Source organism: Salvia hispanica, chromosome 3 (genome assembly GCF_023119035.1).
Source record: "Salvia hispanica cultivar TCC Black 2014 chromosome 3, UniMelb_Shisp_WGS_1.0, whole genome shotgun sequence".
NCBI lineage: Eukaryota > Viridiplantae > Streptophyta > Magnoliopsida > Lamiales > Lamiaceae > Salvia > Salvia hispanica.
In genome coordinates this window covers 1,564,238-1,584,370 of record NC_062967.1, presented here as the reverse complement: position 1 = coordinate 1,584,370, position 20,133 = coordinate 1,564,238, and the positions used below count along the sequence as shown (strand labels likewise).

The window sequence follows — 20,133 nt, the reverse complement described above, 5'->3', positions numbered from 1 at the left end:
CGACATTTGCCATACTACTTTTTGAGATGAAAGCTAGATATTGCGAGATAAAGGAGGATAGATTACAACGAAAAGGAAAAAAAAAAACACCTTCTTAGCCCAAATTATGACAAACGAAGTAGGCAAGTCGGTGACTATGTTTCTTAGTTGGCGAGTTTTGATCCCACGAGTACCGGTTCATCGACTCGTTATTTTTTAATGAAGGTCAGAAGGTGGATTATTTTGGACTCCAATACATATAGACTTAACTTCAATAAATTCCTCTATTTAGTGCACCACAGCATAATAAGCCAAGATAAATTTATGTTGACTATAGATGAAAATGAAATTGTGCTTACGGTAGATATTTGTAAAAGTTTATTGGCGTTGGAAAGTCGTAATACTTGCAAGATTTGTGTGTTGCAAAATCGTTATCCCATGTTTCCCATTAACATTACATTTTTCCATTCCAATCAAAAAAAGTTCATCAACCATAATTTTTCAAACTAAAACTTTATAAATAACCAGTTTTACCACCCGTGCTATGTACGGGCCATAAGATTTTCAAATAATGAAGATAAATTCTAAGGTAAGTATATTAAAATATAAAAAGGGATAACGATAATATAATTATGTTTATAGTGCTAATTAAAATAAATATTTTAATAAGTATTCATAAAATTATAAACAATAATAAACAAAGAAATGTACTTCTCTCAACCTACTCTTTTGAAATATTTCATATAAACCAAAACGATTATATACCGTTTAAATTTTTTATATGAGTGAAATAAAATAAAATAAATTAAATGACAAAGAGGAGGTGTGCGACTAAGGATTAAAGAATTTAGAATAGTATTATAAAGTAATATAATTAAATTTAAGTGTTAAAAGTAAAATCCTTTGATGAACCAATTAAAATCATTCTTCAACTTTAAAAATTAGAAATAAAGTGCAATTATGTGGATGTTAAGAGCATCATTAACGCTGCTGGGCCGGGCCGCAACTTGCGAGTCCCGGCCCGATTTCAGCGTTGGAGGGGGGAGAGTCACGGCCCGGGATAGTCCCGGGGCCACAGTTCCGTCCCTGGGCCACTCCCGTGGTCCGGCCCGGCTCAGGGTTATATGCATCGGGACAGGCCGCAAACTCCCAAAATTTTTATTTTTATTTTTATTTTTTATTTTTTTGCCATTTTATTATATCCATTTCTTCAACATTCTTCCACCAATTTCTCCATTTCTATCCTCTAAATTATTTTATATTTTTTCTAGGATGTAATTTTTATTTTCTAGGTCTTAATAATTTTTTTTTTAGGATTTTTGTAAAAATTTTTCCTCGGATTTTTAATTTTCTATTTTTTGACTGAACAATGAATTTTCCCGGTTTTAATTGTTCAAATTCTATTTTACGATTAAAATATGTTGTAGTTGTGAATAGTACAAATGAATAGTTGTGGTCTGAGTTGTGGCCTGCGGGGTTAATGGAGTTGTGGCCTGGAACCCCTAATTTGAGGGAATGATGACATGGAGGGATTTGCGGCCCAAATCTGGGACGGGGTTAAGGATGCTCTAAATGAAACAAATGTACTCTATGTGTCTCACTATAAGTGAGGCCTTTTTTTCGGCCGTTGTTTTGCGAAAATAATGAAAAATAGTTAGAGTGAAGAGAAAGTAATGTAAGTAAGAGAATAATGTAAATATGACTCTCTCATGTATTATTCTCTCTCTTACTTTACTTCCGATCCACTTTCAATTTAAATATTTATTATTATTTTCGCAAAACAACAGTCGAAGCCCGAAAAAAAACGTCTAGCTTATAGAAGGACAAAGAGAGTAGTAAAGAATAGTAACATCTTATTAATCATATAAGAGTATATAACTAAATAATTTAGAAATTAATATAGAAAACACAAACGAATGTGTAAATTAATTATATATACAATGGGAATACCAACGGATCCACCGATATCAACTACCCCAAAAAATTTATTATTAGATGAATAAAAGTAAATTAACTATAATAAAATTTGGCGTTGGAAAGTCGTAATACTTGCAAGATTTGTGTGTTGCAAAATCGTTATCCCATGTTTCCCATTAACATTACATTTTTCCATTCCAATCAAAAAAAGTTCATCAACCATAATTTTTCAAACTAAAACTTTATAAATAATGAGATGGACACCTTTCGATGTGATGTTCTATCTGTCCAAATATTACTGATTCAAACACCATTAATAATGACATTTTATATATGTGTATAATATATGATAAAATATCAACAAACAAATTTCTTTATGCAAAAACTAACCTAACCCATTTCCACTGCTATATTATTTTTTTCTAAATCCCACTTTGACTGACGAAATACTCAGCTTACCTTTGATCTTTTAAAAAATTAATAAAGTATCCTACAATAAACAAAAATTGAATAAATCAAACTTTCTAAATGGAAAATAAATTATCACACACACTAATCAGCACCCACCAGTCTGTGTGCAAGTATATGAACATTTTTGTCGGTTCAACTCCATTTAATTAGCAATTAGTATGAATTGAATGATTAATTATGTACTAAAATACAAGGGTGTAATAGTAATTTCGTATTGAGTGTAACAACGAGGCAATATAAATGAAATTGAGACCACCGACAGCTTATTATATTTATTTCAATTGGACAGAGGCAACCGCCAACAATCGGTCACACGAAAATACAGCCTGTCCACAGCAGTTTAATTGAATATTAGGGTTAATTGAAGAAAAAAACCCATAAAATTTGGTAAAAAAATTGGTATGTGACCTAATTTTAAAATTCAGTTGGATTCTTCTGTTTGTGGTAAAAAATTTCGTCTAATATAGAAACTAAAAAATCTTATATGAATGTGAATGTCTTCCCGGATGAGTTAAACGATGTCGTCTATCCCGTCGTGTATATTAATTTCACTTATATTATAGACAAATTGATTCAATTACAATAATATTGAAAAAAAATACATTAAATAATTAATAATAGTTCAGCATAAAATTGATTAAGATTGATTAAAAATGTTTCACTAGAGTGTTTTTTTTTGTTAATTGTAATGTGTAAGCGGAATAATTTAAATGGATTTGGTACATAGATAGAGAATATTTAACGAAAATTTACGGCATAAAGTTAAAAAATTGGTCTCCTTTCATAATTAAAATCTATAAATATGCATTTTTATATTATGATCCACATTTAACATTAAAAGTGAAATAGAAAAAAATAATATTGGAAAAAAAGAAAGAGATCCATTTAAGACAGAGGTGAACTGGCTACTTGCTAAGCAGGTAAAAACTCGTTATATTATTACAAGAAGAAAAATGAGAAATAAAATCAATTAAAATAATTCCGAAAAAAAAAAGATAAAAAGACAAGATGGAGTGTGGTCGGAAGTGAGGTGAATAGAGAGAGGAGACGCAAAAAGAGAGAGATGGCTGAGTGATTGAGCCGATTTCGATGCGCTTCTTCTTCTTCTCAGCTCGAATCGAGTGTTGAGTGCTTCAATTCAACAGGAAACACACCGATCGAAATTCAGCATTTCCTGCTGAAATTAGGGGAAAATGGAGGCGACTGGGGGAATGGTGGCTGGATCACACAAGAGGAATGAGCTAGTTAGAATTCGCCATGAATCTGATAGTGGGGTATGCTGTTTTTCTTTTTTAATCTGATAGTTAGAATTCACAGTGCATTTTGGTTCTAATTGTTGGACTAATCTGTTTTTTCGTATAATTTGGGTTTGGATCTGATTGTTAGTGGTCTGGGAGTGATTAAAACAGATAAAGTTTGGATCTTGGAATGAATTTAGATGTGAATTTTAGATTTCTCTTGTTTATGAAGTGTTGATAGAATTAGATTGAAAATAGTCTGCATAATGCTGTGGTTGGATCTATATGGATTGGATTCAGTGTTGTTGTTTGTGTTGAATTTGGAGCTAAGATTAAATGTTCAATTTGAGCTCAGATTGAATATAGTGATGTTTCATACTCTTTAATTTAGTTGATTTGATAATCTGATCTTTCAAAGAAAGAATCTGATTGTGTACTGATCATTGCAATGCTTGTTGTGTATTCAGTCGAAACCGGTGAAGAATGCGAATGGGCAGATATGCCAGATTTGTGGAGATACTGTTGGAGTGACTGCCACTGGTGATGTCTTTGTTGCTTGCAATGAGTGTGCGTTCCCGGTTTGTCGTGCCTGTTATGAATATGAGCGGAAAGATGGGAATCAAGCATGCCCGCAGTGCAAGACTCGTTACAAGAGACACAAAGGTTAGTTGACCTTGTATGATTTGCATGAAGATTCTTCGTTTCCTGTGTCTTTAAATGAAATGGGGGCTTATGGACTTATTTGTTCTGTCATAGGGAGTCCGAGAGTTGATGGGGATGACGATGAGGAGGACGATGACGATTTGGAGAATGAGTTTAGTTATTCTCAGGGGAAAATGAAGGCTAGATCTCAATGGCAGGCTGATGAGGTTGAGCTCTCTGCATCGTCTAGACATGAATCTCAGCAACCAATCCCGCTTCTTACCAATGGACAGCCAGTAAGTCGAGCAAACAGATTCTTGATAAATATATGCATACTTGATTTGAGTCTGATTAAAATCACAACGGTTGCTGTTGTTTATGTGCATGCCTCGTGATGCATTTGTCTTCATCTCTAATTCCGTGGACAAAGTGTAATTCGATTGTGTTGTGACATTAATAATTGATAGGTCTCTGGTGAGATTCCTCCTTCCATACAAGATACTCATTCTGTTAGAAGTACATCTGGTCCTTTGGGTCCCGGGGACCGTGTTCACTCCCTCCCTTATGTTGATCCACGGCAGCCAGGTAATTAGTTGCTAAATTATTCGGTTATTATGTTTTTCATCTTTGTTTCATGTGAACATTTTACAATGCTGTTGAATTCTGCAGTTCCAGTGAGAATAGTCGACCCTTCTAAAGATTTGAATTCCTATGGACTTGGAAACGTTGACTGGAAGGAGAGGGTCGAAGGTTGGAAACTAAAACAGGAGAAAAACATGGTAAACATGAACAACCGATACAGTGAAGGGAAAGGAGATATTGAAGGCACTGGATCAAATGGAGAAGAATTGCAAATGTAATTTCTTTTTTCGAGCATAATTTCCCTCTAGAAATTCTAGATTTTCATATAGAGAGATGCTAATAGTTGCATTGATGACAGGGCTGATGATGCTCGCCAGCCTATGAGCCGCGTGCAGCCTATTTCCTCTTCTCATCTTACCCCCTATCGCGTTGTGATCATTCTTCGACTAATCATCTTGGGATTTTTCTTGCAATACCGTTGCACCCATCCGGTGAAGGATGCTTATCCTCTGTGGCTTACATCTGTTATCTGCGAAGTTTGGTTTGCTTTGTCTTGGCTTCTCGACCAGTTTCCGAAGTGGTATCCAGTTAGTCGTGAGACCTTTCTTGAAAGACTTGCACTGAGGTTAGTGAATGGTTTTCATGTTCAGCTCCATAGTTGTAAGGATTGTGATTGTGATACTGTCCTAACTTTTCTCTTTGATGTTCACAGATACGACAGAGAGGGCGAGCCTTCCCAGCTAGCACCTATTGATGTGTTCGTCAGTACCGTGGATCCCATGAAAGAGCCTCCTCTTGTAACTGCCAACACGGTCTTATCCATCCTGGCCGTGGACTACCCTGTCGACAAAGTCTCATGCTATGTTTCAGATGATGGTGCTGCAATGCTTACCTTCGAAGCCCTCTCTGAAACGGCCGAGTTTGCCAAGAAATGGGTACCTTTCTGCAAGAAGCATCACATCGAACCTAGGGCACCCGAGTTCTATTTTCAACAGAAGATAGATTACCTGAAGGACAAGATTCAACCTTCTTTCGTCAAAGAACGCAGAGCAATGAAGGTGAATCACGAGTCTCTTGTTGTATCGCATACTAAAGCATGAATCTAGTTAACAATGAGCTGTAATTGTATTACTTAACATGATTCCTACAGAGAGAATACGAAGAATTTAAGGTCCGAATAAATGCTCTCGTTGCAAAGGCTCAGAAGATGCCTGAAGAAGGGTGGACGATGCAAGATGGAACTGCTTGGCCTGGGAACAACACACGGGATCATCCAGGAATGATTCAGGTTTATTTTTACCCATCGAGTATATGATACTTGCTTACCAGTTTATTGCTGGTCTTCTAACTCTTTTCTCCTGCCTCTCGTTATCAGGTCTTTCTGGGGCATAGTGGAGGTTTTGATACTGATGGAAATGAGCTACCACGATTGGTTTATGTTTCTCGTGAGAAGCGTCCTGGATTCCAGCATCACAAGAAAGCTGGAGCTATGAATGCTTTGGTAGGTGATTCTTAATTGCATTGCATTGAGCTTAACAACATTTTCTTATTTTCTTCAACATTCTCTTGGCTGTAGTAACTGATTCGTGACCTGTTGTTATTTGCTTCAGATTCGTGTGTCTGCTGTCCTTACTAATGGAGCATATATTTTGAACGTTGATTGTGATCACTACTTCAACAACAGTAAAGCTTGTAAAGAAGCCATGTGCTTTATGATGGATCCTGCTTATGGGAGGAAGACTTGCTACGTTCAGTTCCCACAGCGTTTCGATGGCATTGACTTGCACGATAGATATGCTAACCGCAACATAGTCTTTTTCGATGTACGTGCCCTTGACTTTTAGGAACAGTCACTCTTTGATTCCATGATATCTTTCTGATCCACTGATCCATAAGTTATCTTAAATTTGCGTATCTGCAGATCAACTTGAAAGGGTTGGATGGCCTTCAGGGTCCCGTCTATGTGGGAACTGGGTGCTGCTTCAACAGACAAGCGTTGTATGGTTACGACCCTGTCCTAACGGAAGAGGATCTGCAGCCAAACATTATCGTCAAAAGCTGTTGTGGGTCGAGGAAGAAAGGGAGGCATGCCAACAAGAAATATGTCGATAAGAAGAGAGCAGCTAAAAGGACTGAATCGACCATCCCGATCTTTAACATGGAGGACATAGAAGAGGGTGTAGAAGGTAGGATTTCGTAAAAATAGGACCAAACTGAAAATTTCAGAAATTGTAGAAATTGATGCAATTGCTTTCTTGACAGGATATGACGACGAGAAGTCACTTCTCATGTCTCAAAAGAGCTTGGAGAAGCGATTTGGTCAATCTCCTGTCTTCATTGCTGCTACCTTTATGGAAATGGGAGGCATACCGCCCTCGACGAATCCTGCAACTCTATTGAAAGAAGCTATCCACGTCATTAGTTGTGGATACGAGGATAAGACTGAGTGGGGCAAAGAGGTATACCCCGTTGTACTTTATTTGTGTTTTGAGTCGATGTATGTGTTTTTTTGGTGTGGTTTCTTGAAATGAAGTTTGAGGCATTAACTCGGTCGGGCCTAATTTTTCAGATCGGGTGGATCTATGGTTCCGTCACGGAGGATATTTTGACCGGCTTTAAGATGCACGCACGTGGATGGATTTCCATCTACTGCATGCCTCCTCGCCCAGCATTCAAAGGTTCGGCTCCTATCAATCTGTCTGATCGTCTCAACCAAGTGCTTCGGTGGGCTCTGGGCTCCATCGAGATTATGCTTAGTAGGCATTGCCCGATATGGTATGGCTACAACGGGAAACTGCAGCTCTTAGAGAGGCTCGCCTACATCAACACCATTGTGTACCCACTCACCTCGATCCCGTTGCTCGCCTACTGTGTTCTTCCTGCCATATGTCTTCTCACCAACAAATTCATCATTCCCGAGGTTAGTAACGAACACGATATAATCGATTTTTTCGTCTCGTGAGCATGAATATTGACCGATTAATATCCTTGTGTAGATAAGCAACTTTGCTAGCATGTGGTTTATTCTCCTCTTCATCTCGATTTTCGCCACCGGCATACTCGAAATGAGGTGGAGCGGCGTCAGCATCGAGGACTGGTGGAGAAACGAGCAGTTCTGGGTCATCGGTGGGACGTCCGCACATCTCTTCGCCGTCTTCCAAGGTCTCCTGAAGGTGCTGGCCGGCATCGACACCAACTTCACGGTCACGTCGAAGGCGTCCGACGAGGACGGCGACTTCGCGGAGCTCTACGTGTTCAAGTGGACGGCCCTCCTCATCCCCCCGACCACGGTCCTCATGTTCAACATTGTCGGGATTGTGGCTGGTGTCTCGTATGCCATCAACAGCGGGTACCAGTCGTGGGGCCCGCTCTTCGGGAAGCTCTTCTTTGCCATCTGGGTGATTGTCCACTTGTACCCCTTCCTCAAGGGTCTCCTCGGGCGGCAGAACCGCACCCCGACCATCGTCATCGTCTGGTCGATCCTCCTTGCCTCGATCTTCTCGCTGCTGTGGGTCCGCATCGACCCCTTCACGTCGGACGCTACGAAGCGGGCCGCGCAAGGGCAGTGTGGTGTCAACTGTTAAGGTTGCTTGTGTATATAGACAGAAGACATGAAAGTAGAAACGACGTCATTTTGGGGAGAAAGCAAAGTTGTGTTTTTCTACATTAGGTCTGAAGATTTTTGGCCAATTTCTATTCAAACTATAATTATTTTTTTGTATACAGTGTTGTTTCAAGCAAGCATTTGTATTTAGTATTTATGGCAAAAACATGTCTTAAGACTTATAATATTCCCCTATTTTGGTGCATAACGCCTTGTAATTTTTCTAAGAATCTATCTCATTGCAATTTATTTCAAGATTGCATTTTTTTTATTGATTCATTCTACTGTTATAGATATAATCTAAGTATAAAATAAAGAGAGACAACATTTGAAATATTTTTACCATTAAATTGAAGGTAACCTAAAGAAATTTACCAAATATAGAAGGAATTAATTTCTACAGACGAATCAAATTGGAAAAATGCTCATTTGAATTGACAAAAAAATTGAGATTCAACCTCTGTAGATTCCAAACATGTTCAATGAAATTGCAGCTAGAATCTAACTCTAAAAACACCATGAAAGAAAATTCAATATAAAAAAACTTTCAAATGAGAGAAAAAAAGGGTATGCAAACAGTCAAATGCCAAAAAAACTTTGTATCCTATCTTTGAATTTGTTTCCTTATTCTTTCTTCTCTCAGTCAATCTCTCTACTCTTCCTCTCCTTCTTTCTCTACCAAAATCTTCTTGCACGCCTCATAGCACATGAAAGAGATGCCGGCAGCCGGCACGAGCTTCAAGCAGCTCGGCCCGAGCCCTCGGTACAGGCCTTCGAGCCCCTCCCGTTCAAGAATGCTTGCGAGAGCGTGGAGCACGTTCTTGTACACGTGCCTCCCGCTCACAGCCCCAACCTGCATATGCTTCCGAGCTACCTCCAGAGGAAACGTGGCGGTGCTGGAAATGGCGCCGGCAGCGGAGCCGATGAGGAGGGTCTCGATGTTGCCAATCCTCTCCTGCTTGAAGACTTTCCGGTAGGCTTTCCGCAGAGTGTCATATGCACAGTAGTTGGCTGCGGCGTACGGGATCACTCCGATGAGACTGGGAGTGAGCCCTCTGTAGAGCTCCGGAAAGCCGCCCTCTTGGAATATTTTAACAAAGGCGTCGAGCAAGCCATTGTATGCTTCTCTCTGTGAAATGGAAGGCAATGCAATGAAGGTAAACACTCGATGAAACGGGTAGGTGTTGCCGTGTGTTGGTGATATTTTACCTGTATGGTTAGTCGAGTCTTGACTAGCTCGAGGGGGTACGTGACTAAAGTCGAGCTGACACCAGCACAAGCCCCCGCAACCAACGAAGGGGGAACACGCAGTTTTGGTTGTTCACCGGGTTTTGGTGAGAGATTCTTGTTCACAGTGTCGTAAACGAATAACTACAGAAAACAAACAGCTCTTAGGAATGGATATGAACACGTATTGACACTTCAGTAAAATGCAGTAAACTACAGACGGGAAAACTTTACATTTTCATTACAAACTTATAACAACAGGCAAAGAGAAGGGAAAGACAATGAATCAAATAGGCGTAACTACTGTTCATATACAAATAAGAAGAATGTGCATTGTTAGAAGAGTTATCGAATCCTATCTTGGCCGAAAATCCTTTCCTAACTCATCTGCTAATCAAAACATAATAATCAACTAAGTAAGATGATAGTGCCATGAACTACTCATAGAGGCCTAAACCATAGTACAAAACTAATAACGAATTTAGACAAGGTAAAATGACAAGGAATGAGGTCGTAGTCTCTATCCTAAGATTACATCTCTGTTTGAAAGCCAATGACCAATTTTGTCATGTTAATTTTCTACGAGGTGCTAGACACGACAAAGCTTAAAAGGGTATATAGTATAGGCCGTAGACCACAAGAAACATATCTTGCTACATTTGGTTGAGGTTGAAATCTGGTTAAGGAAAACAACATAGTGGTAACAAGCAACTGAAATCAAACATCAAAGTGAACATCAATGCAAACAGTTAGAATATAACAACGATGGATATACGACTTAGAAGACAGATAAAAAGGTGGAAATCATCACAAAGAAAATGACAATCCTTTCTAATTCTTTCTCATGCTCATGATATATGTCATATTCACAATAAACCAGCAAATACAGAACATATACACTCTACCAAATCCAAAACTCTAATCCAATTAGCATGTGATTCAACTCAATTTCCAATATAACAACAGGATGATTCAATGCAGAACACTTGGAATAAAACAAAGGTGAATATTAGTCTTGGAAAGATAAAAAGGTGAAATCATCACAACAATCCTTTCGGACTTCTTCTCACGCATATTCACTACAACCCAGCAAATTTAGATCATAAACATTCTACCAATTCCAAACTTGAATCAGCATGTGATGCAACTCAATTTCCAATGCACACAAACAACACAATGATTCAATAAAATCAATCAAATAATAAAACTAGCAATCATACTTCAATAAACTCAAACCACAAACTACACACACAAACACAATCAACACTAGAAAGCAATGTACATAGACAAAAAACACCCCATCCAATCTTATACCTCTATGGCTTTGCTAGGCGCAACACGAATCACATTGACAAAATTCCCCCTAAACAGCCCTTTCCACCCCTCACTCTGCATAATATTCTGGAACACCTCGGAGCTAGAATTCCCACTGCTCCCAACCATCAAATGAGTCCTAATCGTCTCCAACGGCGCCACTGCAGTCCTAGAGACAGCCCCCGCAATCCCCCCACTGATCAACCTCCTCAAAGAGGGGTTAGAAACCTTAATCTTCAGCTTAAGTCCCCTTTTCTTCTTCCTATCCACCAACTCACTCTCCTCCTCCGACAAACCTTGATTCTTGACACCCTCAGGCAATGAAACATACTTAACCAGCAAATCAGCATAGGGCAATTTGAAACCCCCATTATCATCGTTTCCCATTTGAGAAACAGAGGCGAATAAGCCACCACCAGGGTAAAAATTGGAATCTTGGAGATTCCATTGAAGCCCTAAATTGGAATTCGATGAGGAAAACTCTTTTCTATTGGAATCCAAAGATTGCATTTTTACACTCATATTCAACACAAACCTCCTCAAGAACTCCTCCTCCTCGCCTCTCTCTATCCAAAACTCAATTCAATAGCACCACCCTTTTCTCTCTAGAACTCAATACAGTTTCTTGGAATGCTTAAAAATGAATGCTTTAAGATGAAAACTCCAATTCCAAGGGTAGGTGAGAGAGAGGGAGAGAGTAAAATTGCAAGCAAATCAAAACATTTGGGAAAGAGAGCTAATTTAATCCCTCAGTGATGTAAAACAATGCTAATAAATAGTGTATTTAGGAGCTGAGCTTAGGCTTGAAATTGCAGAGGAGGCGGAGGGTTCAAGGGGATTGTTTAAGGGAGAGAGGGTGGCGGAGAAGATGCGCCGCCGTTGTTTCTTTTCTCAACCCTTTTCAAGCAAATTGTAATATATTTCGATATATCAATATAAAGATACTGTTTCTCTTTCCCTTTGTATATTGAGTGACACGTTTTTCGCATAATACCATCTCCAATGTTAAATAGGCCAGCAATAGGCCAGCCATTCTTCCTCTCTGTCATGTCAGCAGTACTAAAAATTCAACTGCCACATCAGATTTAGACCAGTCATAAGCTAGTCATAGACCAGCCGTAATAAAAATAATTCAAAATATACTACATTTACGGAATTAAAATCACGATTAAATTACCGAATTAAATTTACGAGACATATACGGGAAAATTCATTAATTTTATTTAAATAAAAAAATTACATTAACTAAAAATCAAAAAAATTATATAATAAAAAAAATCCGGGCTTCCACACACGAGCCACCGCCCCACTCTACTCCTCACTAATTTATTAAAAAAATACATTAAAAAATGTTAGCATGCCTTGAATCCGGTATGACATGTTTCTGTTTTAGGTCTTAATTTTGTATTGGGCTAGTTGTTGTTGTCCATCGCTAGATGTTGCTCTTGTACGAGAAATTTAGAGATAGAGAAAATCGTGTTTATATAGTTTTTCAAAAATTTAAAAAAAAAAAGAATTAAAAATTTTTAAAAAAAAAAGAATTAAAAAAAATTAAAAAAAAAGAATTAAAAAAAATTAAAAAAATAATTTAAAAAAAATTAAAAAATAATAAAAAATAGCGCTGGCCGATCGGGCCGCCACAATGGCGGCCAGCGCATCGGCCAGCCACACGCAATCGGCTAGCCTTGGCCGTTTTTTTCGCCGAAATTCGGCTAGCGTACTCCAATAGTTCGGCTAGCCGGTGGCTAGCCTACCATTGGAGATGCTCTAAAGACAATTAAATATCGATAATGACATAATTATTATTAATAATATTATTAATTTAATAGCCGAAAATTACTCAAAAATCCATACTACACTTTTTTTATCATATTTAAATAGTATAGTGTAAATTTTATTATTTGCACTAATTATTACTATTATTATTGGTATTATTTTATTATTGATTCTATATTACGTATTCATGGGTCACAAGATCTTGTTTACTAATGAGTCAAAGCAATTAAAATATTTCTCATAAAAAGATTGTATATATTGAGATTTTAAATAGCCACCCTTCCAAATTATGGGTTAGATTCATTGAACCTAACATAACATACAGTATTATACAACAATATAATAAAGTAAAAAATTAAATTGTATTATTGTACTGCATTAATGTGGAATGGCCCAGTTTGAAAATGGGAAAATAGTCAAAATACTTCACACACAACATGTATTTTGGTACTGCAAATTTTAGGAGTATAATCTGTAATCACTAATTTGTATATCTAGCATGTTCTTCAAGTACTTCATCGCCTACTTTACTCCTCACAAATATAAAATATAATGATGGATCCCTCACTTATGTTTGTGAGGGTGGAGTAGGGAATAACGTAGGAAAAGTAATAGGTGATCCGGACTGCTGATAGAAACGGCGGTGTCAAACTTAAGAGCGTTGACACATTAATTTTGAATAAAATGTTTGGATATCCTAAAGAGTAGTGGGATTTTTCTAATAAATACTATATTTGCATCCTCTAGTCATAATAGCAGTAAATACTATTCCATCGTCTTGCTTTAGCTTTATACGAATTTTAAAAAAAATGTGAGTTCTGTTTTTATATATTGTTATAAGTACATATAAGTCTACTATTTAGTGGGGCGTGAGGGTTCGCTTACGAAGAAAAAAAAATTAATTGAGACTTCAAATCGTGGATATTCCAAAAATTATAAAATGAGATTATTATTTTCATTTTCCTTTTGCAAATCATAATTTAAAAGGCATCCACACATGTTGAGAAACTATGTATCTATATATTGAACCAATATATAATCACTTCAAAGTATAATTCCAGCAAAAATATATAGCAGTCATTCATTCAACGACTAATAGCCATTTTTTTAATTTTAATTCATTTATAGAAATCAATTTTCTTTCATTATTAATAAGGCATCCACTAATAATATTTTAATTATATTTTTTTATTCGCTTTTATTTTATGGATTTAATGTTAAATTTTTTTATCCATTATTAAGATTATTAATAGTTAAGGCTGTGTCAATAGCCAAGGCCCATTACAAATTAAATGGACTAAGAACTTAGGTTAAGCTACTAATGGGCTAACTATAGTAGACTAGCTATAGTAATGTATCTACTTTATAAAATCATAGTTTATCTAACTATTTTATCTATTATGCATATGTAGTTGTGTGCCAACTACCAATTTTGCATCATCGACATTAATTATTTATTTTATTACCAACAAAAGTTAACATAATTCAAACTCATAGTAATAGTTTAGTAGTAGCACTTGATTGTATTTAATTATTTTAATTGAGTTTTCAATCTATAATTCAAATTTTTCACTCTTAAGTAATGTATTAAAGTAGTAGTATTAATAATGACAGCATTCAACTACACTTGGACCACAAAATGTAACCAACCTTCCCATCATTCTACAACCACATCTCATGTAAGTAATAGATTTAGATTTTTTTTTGTTGCTAGACAAATTCAATGACTATTTCATGTACTGATTTCTTATGAACAAGATTAGTTGATAGAGATTTTTAGAAAATAAAAGAAAGATTAATTGATAGATTATAGTTTTAAAAAATAAGAAGAATGATGCAGTAGGAATAATATCGATTCACGTGATGTTTTTGTTACATCCCTCGTGTGTTGATGTTGTTATCGATTATATATACAAATTCGGTTAATGTGTTATTTATTGAATGAAATATGGCGTTACACGCATTGTAATGCATTCATGTGCGATAACATTGGTTATACCATATATATCCGTATAGTAGGGTCGGAGCTCGATTCGCCTAAATATTTATAGGTGTTCGAGATCGACTCGAGTTTCTGTTTTCTAGTTCGAGCTCGACCCAATCACCCAATTATCAAGCTACTAAAGACATGCATATTAGCTTGATTAAGTGATTGATTTAAAGTTGGTGAACAAACTCAGCAAACAAGCCCATGAACATATTTGTGAATAAACTAATACAAATATGTTAACAAGCCCAATGAACTAAGCAACATTGCGCTCTAAATAAGCTATTTTAGGTCCGAGCCTAGTTTCAAGTGTAGCTAAGTTTATTTACAACCATATTTTTCCTTCTCCTCTTGGTAAAATATGTTTGAAGAAACTAACAAAAAGTTCTATAAACTCTTTCTAAGTTGGTAGAAATATTTTTAAAAAATTCAGAGATAGTTTGATCAAAATTTGACTAACCAATAATGCTCGTAGATAAAAGATGTGTTGTAGAGATCTTCATCGTTAATTTGACATACAACAACTATAAAATGATACTAGAATAATCAAAATGTTAGAACATCAATAACATTCCATTTATGCACCTAAAACAAATATAGAGTAGTTTTTTTTTAACTTTCTTACGCACTACTCATTTTTAGTATAAATTAATTAAATTTTTAATTAATGAAAAATAGAAATCTTGGATATCAATGAAAACAAGTTAATAGAATACATATTCGAACTACTCTTATATCGAATATAGAAAATCGATGATGTCCTCTTAGACCATGACCTAAATCTAACGCTTGCGTACATATTTTAAGTATGAAATTTAAACATTTTCAAGGCCAAGGCATATATCTAGGTCCACTCGGACAGATTTGATTGTCCACATCTCGACTCATAAAAAAGCAAAATGTAGAATTGAAGTGTGCCACAACGAAGACATGTACATATAAAATGAATTAAGAATATTATTATTATACGAATTTATACTATATGGAATAAATTTGATACTATAAAATAAAATGAAAATACTCCAATTATAAAATATTTTTTTCTATGCTTATACATTCCAAAATTTATATTCTACCTTATAAATTGAACTACTTAATTAAAACGTGTACATATTATTATGTCTTAAGAAAAGACATCATTATACATCATACCTTAAGTGGGCAATGGTATAAGCCACCATAGTAAATAAATATACTAAATTGTGGCTACAATTAAATTACACAAAGTGGATTCTCATTCCTTTAGATAAGATATATATCAATCTTGAACCGACCCATATGATATATACTTCATGATTTTGATCCATTTACATTTTACTTCATTAGCCAAACCATAATTAATTAATCTTCTTAATTAAGTTAATGTCACCTTCCAATATAGGTGGCTTTGTTAATTGTATAAATTATTTTACCTATAACAAGATAATAATCTTAATTAATTCTCTTTTAGCAGCCATAAGTTGCTGATTCAGAACTTATCACGCCAAAAAAGTACTATTCATGCAAATTTTAAAGATTATCTTGTAGCATAATTACTTCACATATTCACATGCATTTTATTCAACCCATTTAAAATGGAAAAAAAAAAAAAACACAAAAAGACTAAGATTGGTGATTTCAAATTTATAATCGAATTCTTCGGTTTTTAGTTGACAAACTTAGAAAGGAGTCAAACCAATCATTAATTTGATAGTCAATTCCAATCATTATATTTCGAGTTAGTGATGATGGATATGCATTATGCATATGCTAACTTCATTTCTAGAAACATGCATTAAAAGTTCAATTTTTTCAAAAGAAAATAATATAGTATAAATAAATATCCACTTTATAATTGAATCAATCCACTTATTTTAATTGACTTTACGTGTACTACCTTCACTTGTTTACTTTTAGGTTTGAGTTTGATAAAGTTGCCATATTCATATTCATATTATTATTAGTACTAAATTTTCAATCACAATTACGTAGGATTAAAAAAATAGTTATTGTGTTAACCCAAGTAAAAACAAACATTTACATACGATATAAATTTCTTATTGAAATATTTATATTATGACAATTATATCACATTAATTAGAATGATATACTTAAGGTATTTTTATAGTGAAATTTCCAAACCGATTAAAAGAATGAAATGGAAAGGGTGTCGACGTCTAAACTCTAAAGTGTGAAAATCGACCAATATATATTTGGTGGAGAATTCAACATAGAATTGCTAACTATCACTAATTATATTGCACTAATATAGTGGGATTTTATAACGACCATTATAATCATACCTACTAGTAAATTATATGTCACCCCATCAATTGATAAAATAAAATAACACGCTTGTTTTCAGTTTAAATAAGTCAACAATTGTCATACGTAACCTATATTATATGTCAAAACTTGGGATCGACATTACATAAATCCATACTCTTGTCCTCAACCTAGAAGTGACTCCTCGTTGCATGCAAAATTATATCTCATGATTATTTTATCAAAAGTACTGTAAAATGGAGTAGTATAATGTAAAACTACGAGAAGTGATCAAGATTGTAAGATGTTCGGATAACAAACACCAAGATTGTGTGTTTGGAATTTCGTTTTGAGAAAGTATGTCTTAGTTTGTGTGTTGAAATTAACATAGTACTCCCTCCGTCCATTATTATAAGGTCACATTTTATCGGATACGGGTTTTAAGAAATGTAATAAAAAGTGGGTGAGAAACGGTTAGTGGAAGTTGAGTCATATTAATTTTATAATTAAATATGAACGGGATAAAGTTAGTAGAGTGTGAAGTTTATTATTAAAAATGATAAAAGGTAAATGAGACTTATACCAGTGAAGAGATGCAGAGTGTCTATATATGTTTTGGATTATGCTAGATTGTGAATTTTTATATTAGGTTATTTTTAAATTACTTCAAATGGATATCCTCAATTCGCAAGATGGAGAAATATATTATCCTCCACTATAATTGAAAAAATATAAAGCTTGAACTTGTAATGAAGCACTAAAGCCTACTATATCATATATTTTGACCAATGATATGCCAAGTATATTTTTATATTTAAATTACACGTGCGCCAACTTACGCCCAAATAAGTATAATCTCATTTACAAGATTGTGCATTCCACAACTATTAATTTGCCTCAATCCATAACCAATTTTCAACCACAATTATCAAATCTATTTCCTTCACTATAAATTGGCTCGTTTCATTAACGATTTCAATCGCACTTATCAAATCTATATTTCTTCACTACAAATTTGATTCAATTCATAACCCTTTTCAACCAAAATCATCAATTATATATCCCTTTCTAACTTTCATACATATTATACTTCATTGCTCTTTGAGTAGTCCTTAAATCTCAATGACTATGACTTTAAAACTAGCCTTTGCCATTGCAATATTGCTAACCATTCCATTCAACCAAATTGTTTTCGGTGACATCGGGACCGCTACTTCCTACGAACCTCCGTACACACGTGAGTCCACTATTTTTGTTACGTTTTTACATGTATAGGAATGTCACCGGTTCAAGGCTCTAAAATTCTTGAACCGGAACCGAATTAGTATAACTGGTATACCGGTTTTGAAAACATGAAACTGCTAGTCTGATTCTAGGTCGAATCGATGTATTCTGTTTAACCACGCGTCTCAGTGACACAGATTTATTAATTTTATTAATAGGCTAATTAATTAGTATACTTGCATACCAAAATATTGTTGTGCAGCTACAAGGTGCAATGGCAATAGAGCCGACCAATTCCCATCAGGAAACTTGTTTGTGCAAGTGAGTGAAGGGTTGTGGGACAACGGCGCCGCCTGCGGCCGCCGATACAGGCTTAGGTGCCTTAGCGGCAACAACCGGCCTTGCAAGGGGGGCACGGTAGACGTGAGGGTGGTCGATTTTTGCACCCGCAGGCCATGCCCTTCGACTATAGTGATGTCGACCGATGCCTTTGCCGCCGTCTCCAAATCCGCTGATGCTAAAATCAACATCGAATTTATCCAGTAAGTTAGACATGGAAATGTCATATGTTTTTTTTCAGGATTGATAAAAGTTTATGTTTTTAATTTTAATTTTTATTTTTGCAGGATTTGACATGAATTATGGCATTGCGTGTTTGCTGTGGAGAAAGTAATTAATTTGGAGGCAATTATTTTGAGTAATAGTACTAGTATATGGATGATAAACTTCTGGCCAATAGATTATGTGTTTCCTATCTTTATTAGTAGTAATTTATTTTGTGTTCGTATTATGGACTAAAAAATATGAGTAAACGACTCTTACATCGTAGATTATGTTAGTGTTAAATTCTCTAAAATTCTCTTTCACAACGACTTGGTGATGATCTAATTTAATCTATGTAAGTGTGGATAACTCTCCTTCTTATAAGCCATTTTAAGGGGTGAGTGGCTCATTTCTAATATGATATCAGAGCGGCCCCAAGTCGATGATAGATTTATCTCTTTATGAGGGGCCGTGTTAAATTCTCTAAAATTTTATCCCACATCGACTTTGTGATGATCCAATCTAATCTATATAAATGTGTATAAGCCTCCCCTTATAATTCCTTTTAAATGGTGAGTGACCAATTTCTAATAGTTAGATTATGTGTTTCTTTTATCGATATTAATTTATTTTGTCCTTGGATGATGGGCTCAAACTTGTATAAGGCTCAATGAGAGGGGTGAATGACCCATTTTTAATAGTTAGATTATGTGTTTCTTTTATCGATATTAATTTATTTTGTCCTTGGATGATGGGCTCAAACTTGTATAAGGCTCAATGAGAGGGGTGAATGACCCATTTTTAATAGTTAGATTATGTGTTTCTGTTATCGACGCTAATTTATTTTATATTTGGATGATGGGCTCAAATATATATATATAAGGCCCAATGGGCTCATCAAAATTCATCTTGTGATATTAAACAAATTTCAAAATATTTTCTAAACATGTACAAGGCCCAATGGACTCCTCATAATTATTCCTTAAATCAAATTTCAAATTAATTTTACAAATCGACAAGATTCATCAGCCCACCATCTGTTCGACCAAATTCCCCAACCAACTCCGATTTCAAAATTCCTATCAGAAATGGCGTTGGTAGCTGCGAGATTCAGTTCATCAGTCTCCCGCCACCAAATCCGAGCTCTCTCCCGTTCATCTTCTCCGAAATCGAATCTCGAAGAATCGATCCGAGCAGCAGTCGAAGCAAAAGCATACCGCGAAATCCCCCAAATCCTCAACGCATCAACCGAGCCTTGCCGGAACCCTAACCCCTTCACATTCCTCTCCCAATTCCCCGAGCGCCGCCGAAGCGAAACCATCGATGAAATCCTCCAGTCCTTCATCCCAATCCGGCCGCGCTCCCAGCCGCGGAAGGCCTACTCC

The 20,133-nt window shown here is 35.6% G+C and overlaps 3 protein-coding genes across 3 annotated transcripts; 2 read left to right on the top strand and 1 right to left on the bottom strand.

Annotated features, from left to right (window-relative positions):
- Window positions 1–3,370: 3,370 nt before the first annotated feature.
- On the top strand, window positions 3,371–8,688 carry LOC125211223 (cellulose synthase A catalytic subunit 1 [UDP-forming]). The gene is made up of 14 exons (XM_048110944.1): window positions 3,371–3,641; window positions 4,073–4,268; window positions 4,362–4,543; window positions 4,715–4,832; window positions 4,917–5,103; window positions 5,188–5,454; window positions 5,542–5,887; window positions 5,980–6,117; window positions 6,205–6,330; window positions 6,440–6,652; window positions 6,751–7,015; window positions 7,092–7,288; window positions 7,399–7,749; window positions 7,826–8,688. The coding sequence occupies exons 1-14, from the start codon at window positions 3,561–3,563 to the stop codon at window positions 8,411–8,413; spliced, it is 3,255 nt and encodes a 1,084-aa protein (XP_047966901.1). The 5' UTR covers window positions 3,371–3,560; the 3' UTR covers window positions 8,414–8,688.
- Window positions 8,689–8,867: 179 nt separating this feature from the next.
- On the bottom strand, window positions 8,868–11,884 carry LOC125216123 (adenine nucleotide transporter BT1, chloroplastic/mitochondrial-like). The gene is made up of 3 exons (XM_048117748.1): window positions 10,975–11,884; window positions 9,643–9,804; window positions 8,868–9,562 (listed from the first exon to the last, which is right to left on the bottom strand). The coding sequence occupies exons 1-3, from the start codon at window positions 11,494–11,496 to the stop codon at window positions 9,086–9,088; spliced, it is 1,161 nt and encodes a 386-aa protein (XP_047973705.1). The 5' UTR covers window positions 11,497–11,884; the 3' UTR covers window positions 8,868–9,085.
- Window positions 11,885–17,919: 6,035 nt separating this feature from the next.
- Window positions 17,920–18,974, top strand: LOC125210881 (EG45-like domain containing protein 2). Its single transcript, XM_048110500.1, has 3 exons — window positions 17,920–18,218; window positions 18,468–18,747; window positions 18,832–18,974. The coding sequence occupies exons 1-3, from the start codon at window positions 18,104–18,106 to the stop codon at window positions 18,836–18,838; spliced, it is 402 nt and encodes a 133-aa protein (XP_047966457.1). The 5' UTR covers window positions 17,920–18,103; the 3' UTR covers window positions 18,839–18,974.
- Window positions 18,975–20,133: the final 1,159 nt, after the last annotated feature.

Excerpts from the sequence above, each read along its gene's own strand:
- LOC125211223 (XM_048110944.1), top strand. The coding sequence starts at position 3,561 with ATGGAGGCGACTGGGGGAATGGTGGCTGGATCACACAAGAGGAATGAG. Across the intron at positions 5,455-5,541 it reads CTTGAAAGACTTGCACTGAG|ATACGACAGAGAGGGCGAGC; the intron begins GTTAGTGAATGG and ends TGATGTTCACAG. Across the intron at positions 6,653-6,750 it reads GCAACATAGTCTTTTTCGAT|ATCAACTTGAAAGGGTTGGA; the intron begins GTACGTGCCCTT and ends GCGTATCTGCAG.
- LOC125216123 (XM_048117748.1), bottom strand. The coding sequence starts at position 11,496 with ATGAGTGTAAAAATGCAATCTTTGGATTCCAATAGAAAAGAGTTTTCC. Across the intron at positions 9,805-10,974 it reads CGCCTAGCAAAGCCATAGAG|TTATTCGTTTACGACACTGT; the intron begins GTATAAGATTGG and ends TGTTTTCTGTAG. Across the intron at positions 9,563-9,642 it reads AGACTCGACTAACCATACAG|AGAGAAGCATACAATGGCTT; the intron begins GTAAAATATCAC and ends TCCATTTCACAG.
- LOC125210881 (XM_048110500.1), top strand. The coding sequence starts at position 18,104 with ATGACTATGACTTTAAAACTAGCCTTTGCCATTGCAATATTGCTAACC. Across the intron at positions 18,219-18,467 it reads CTACGAACCTCCGTACACAC|CTACAAGGTGCAATGGCAAT; the intron begins GTGAGTCCACTA and ends ATTGTTGTGCAG.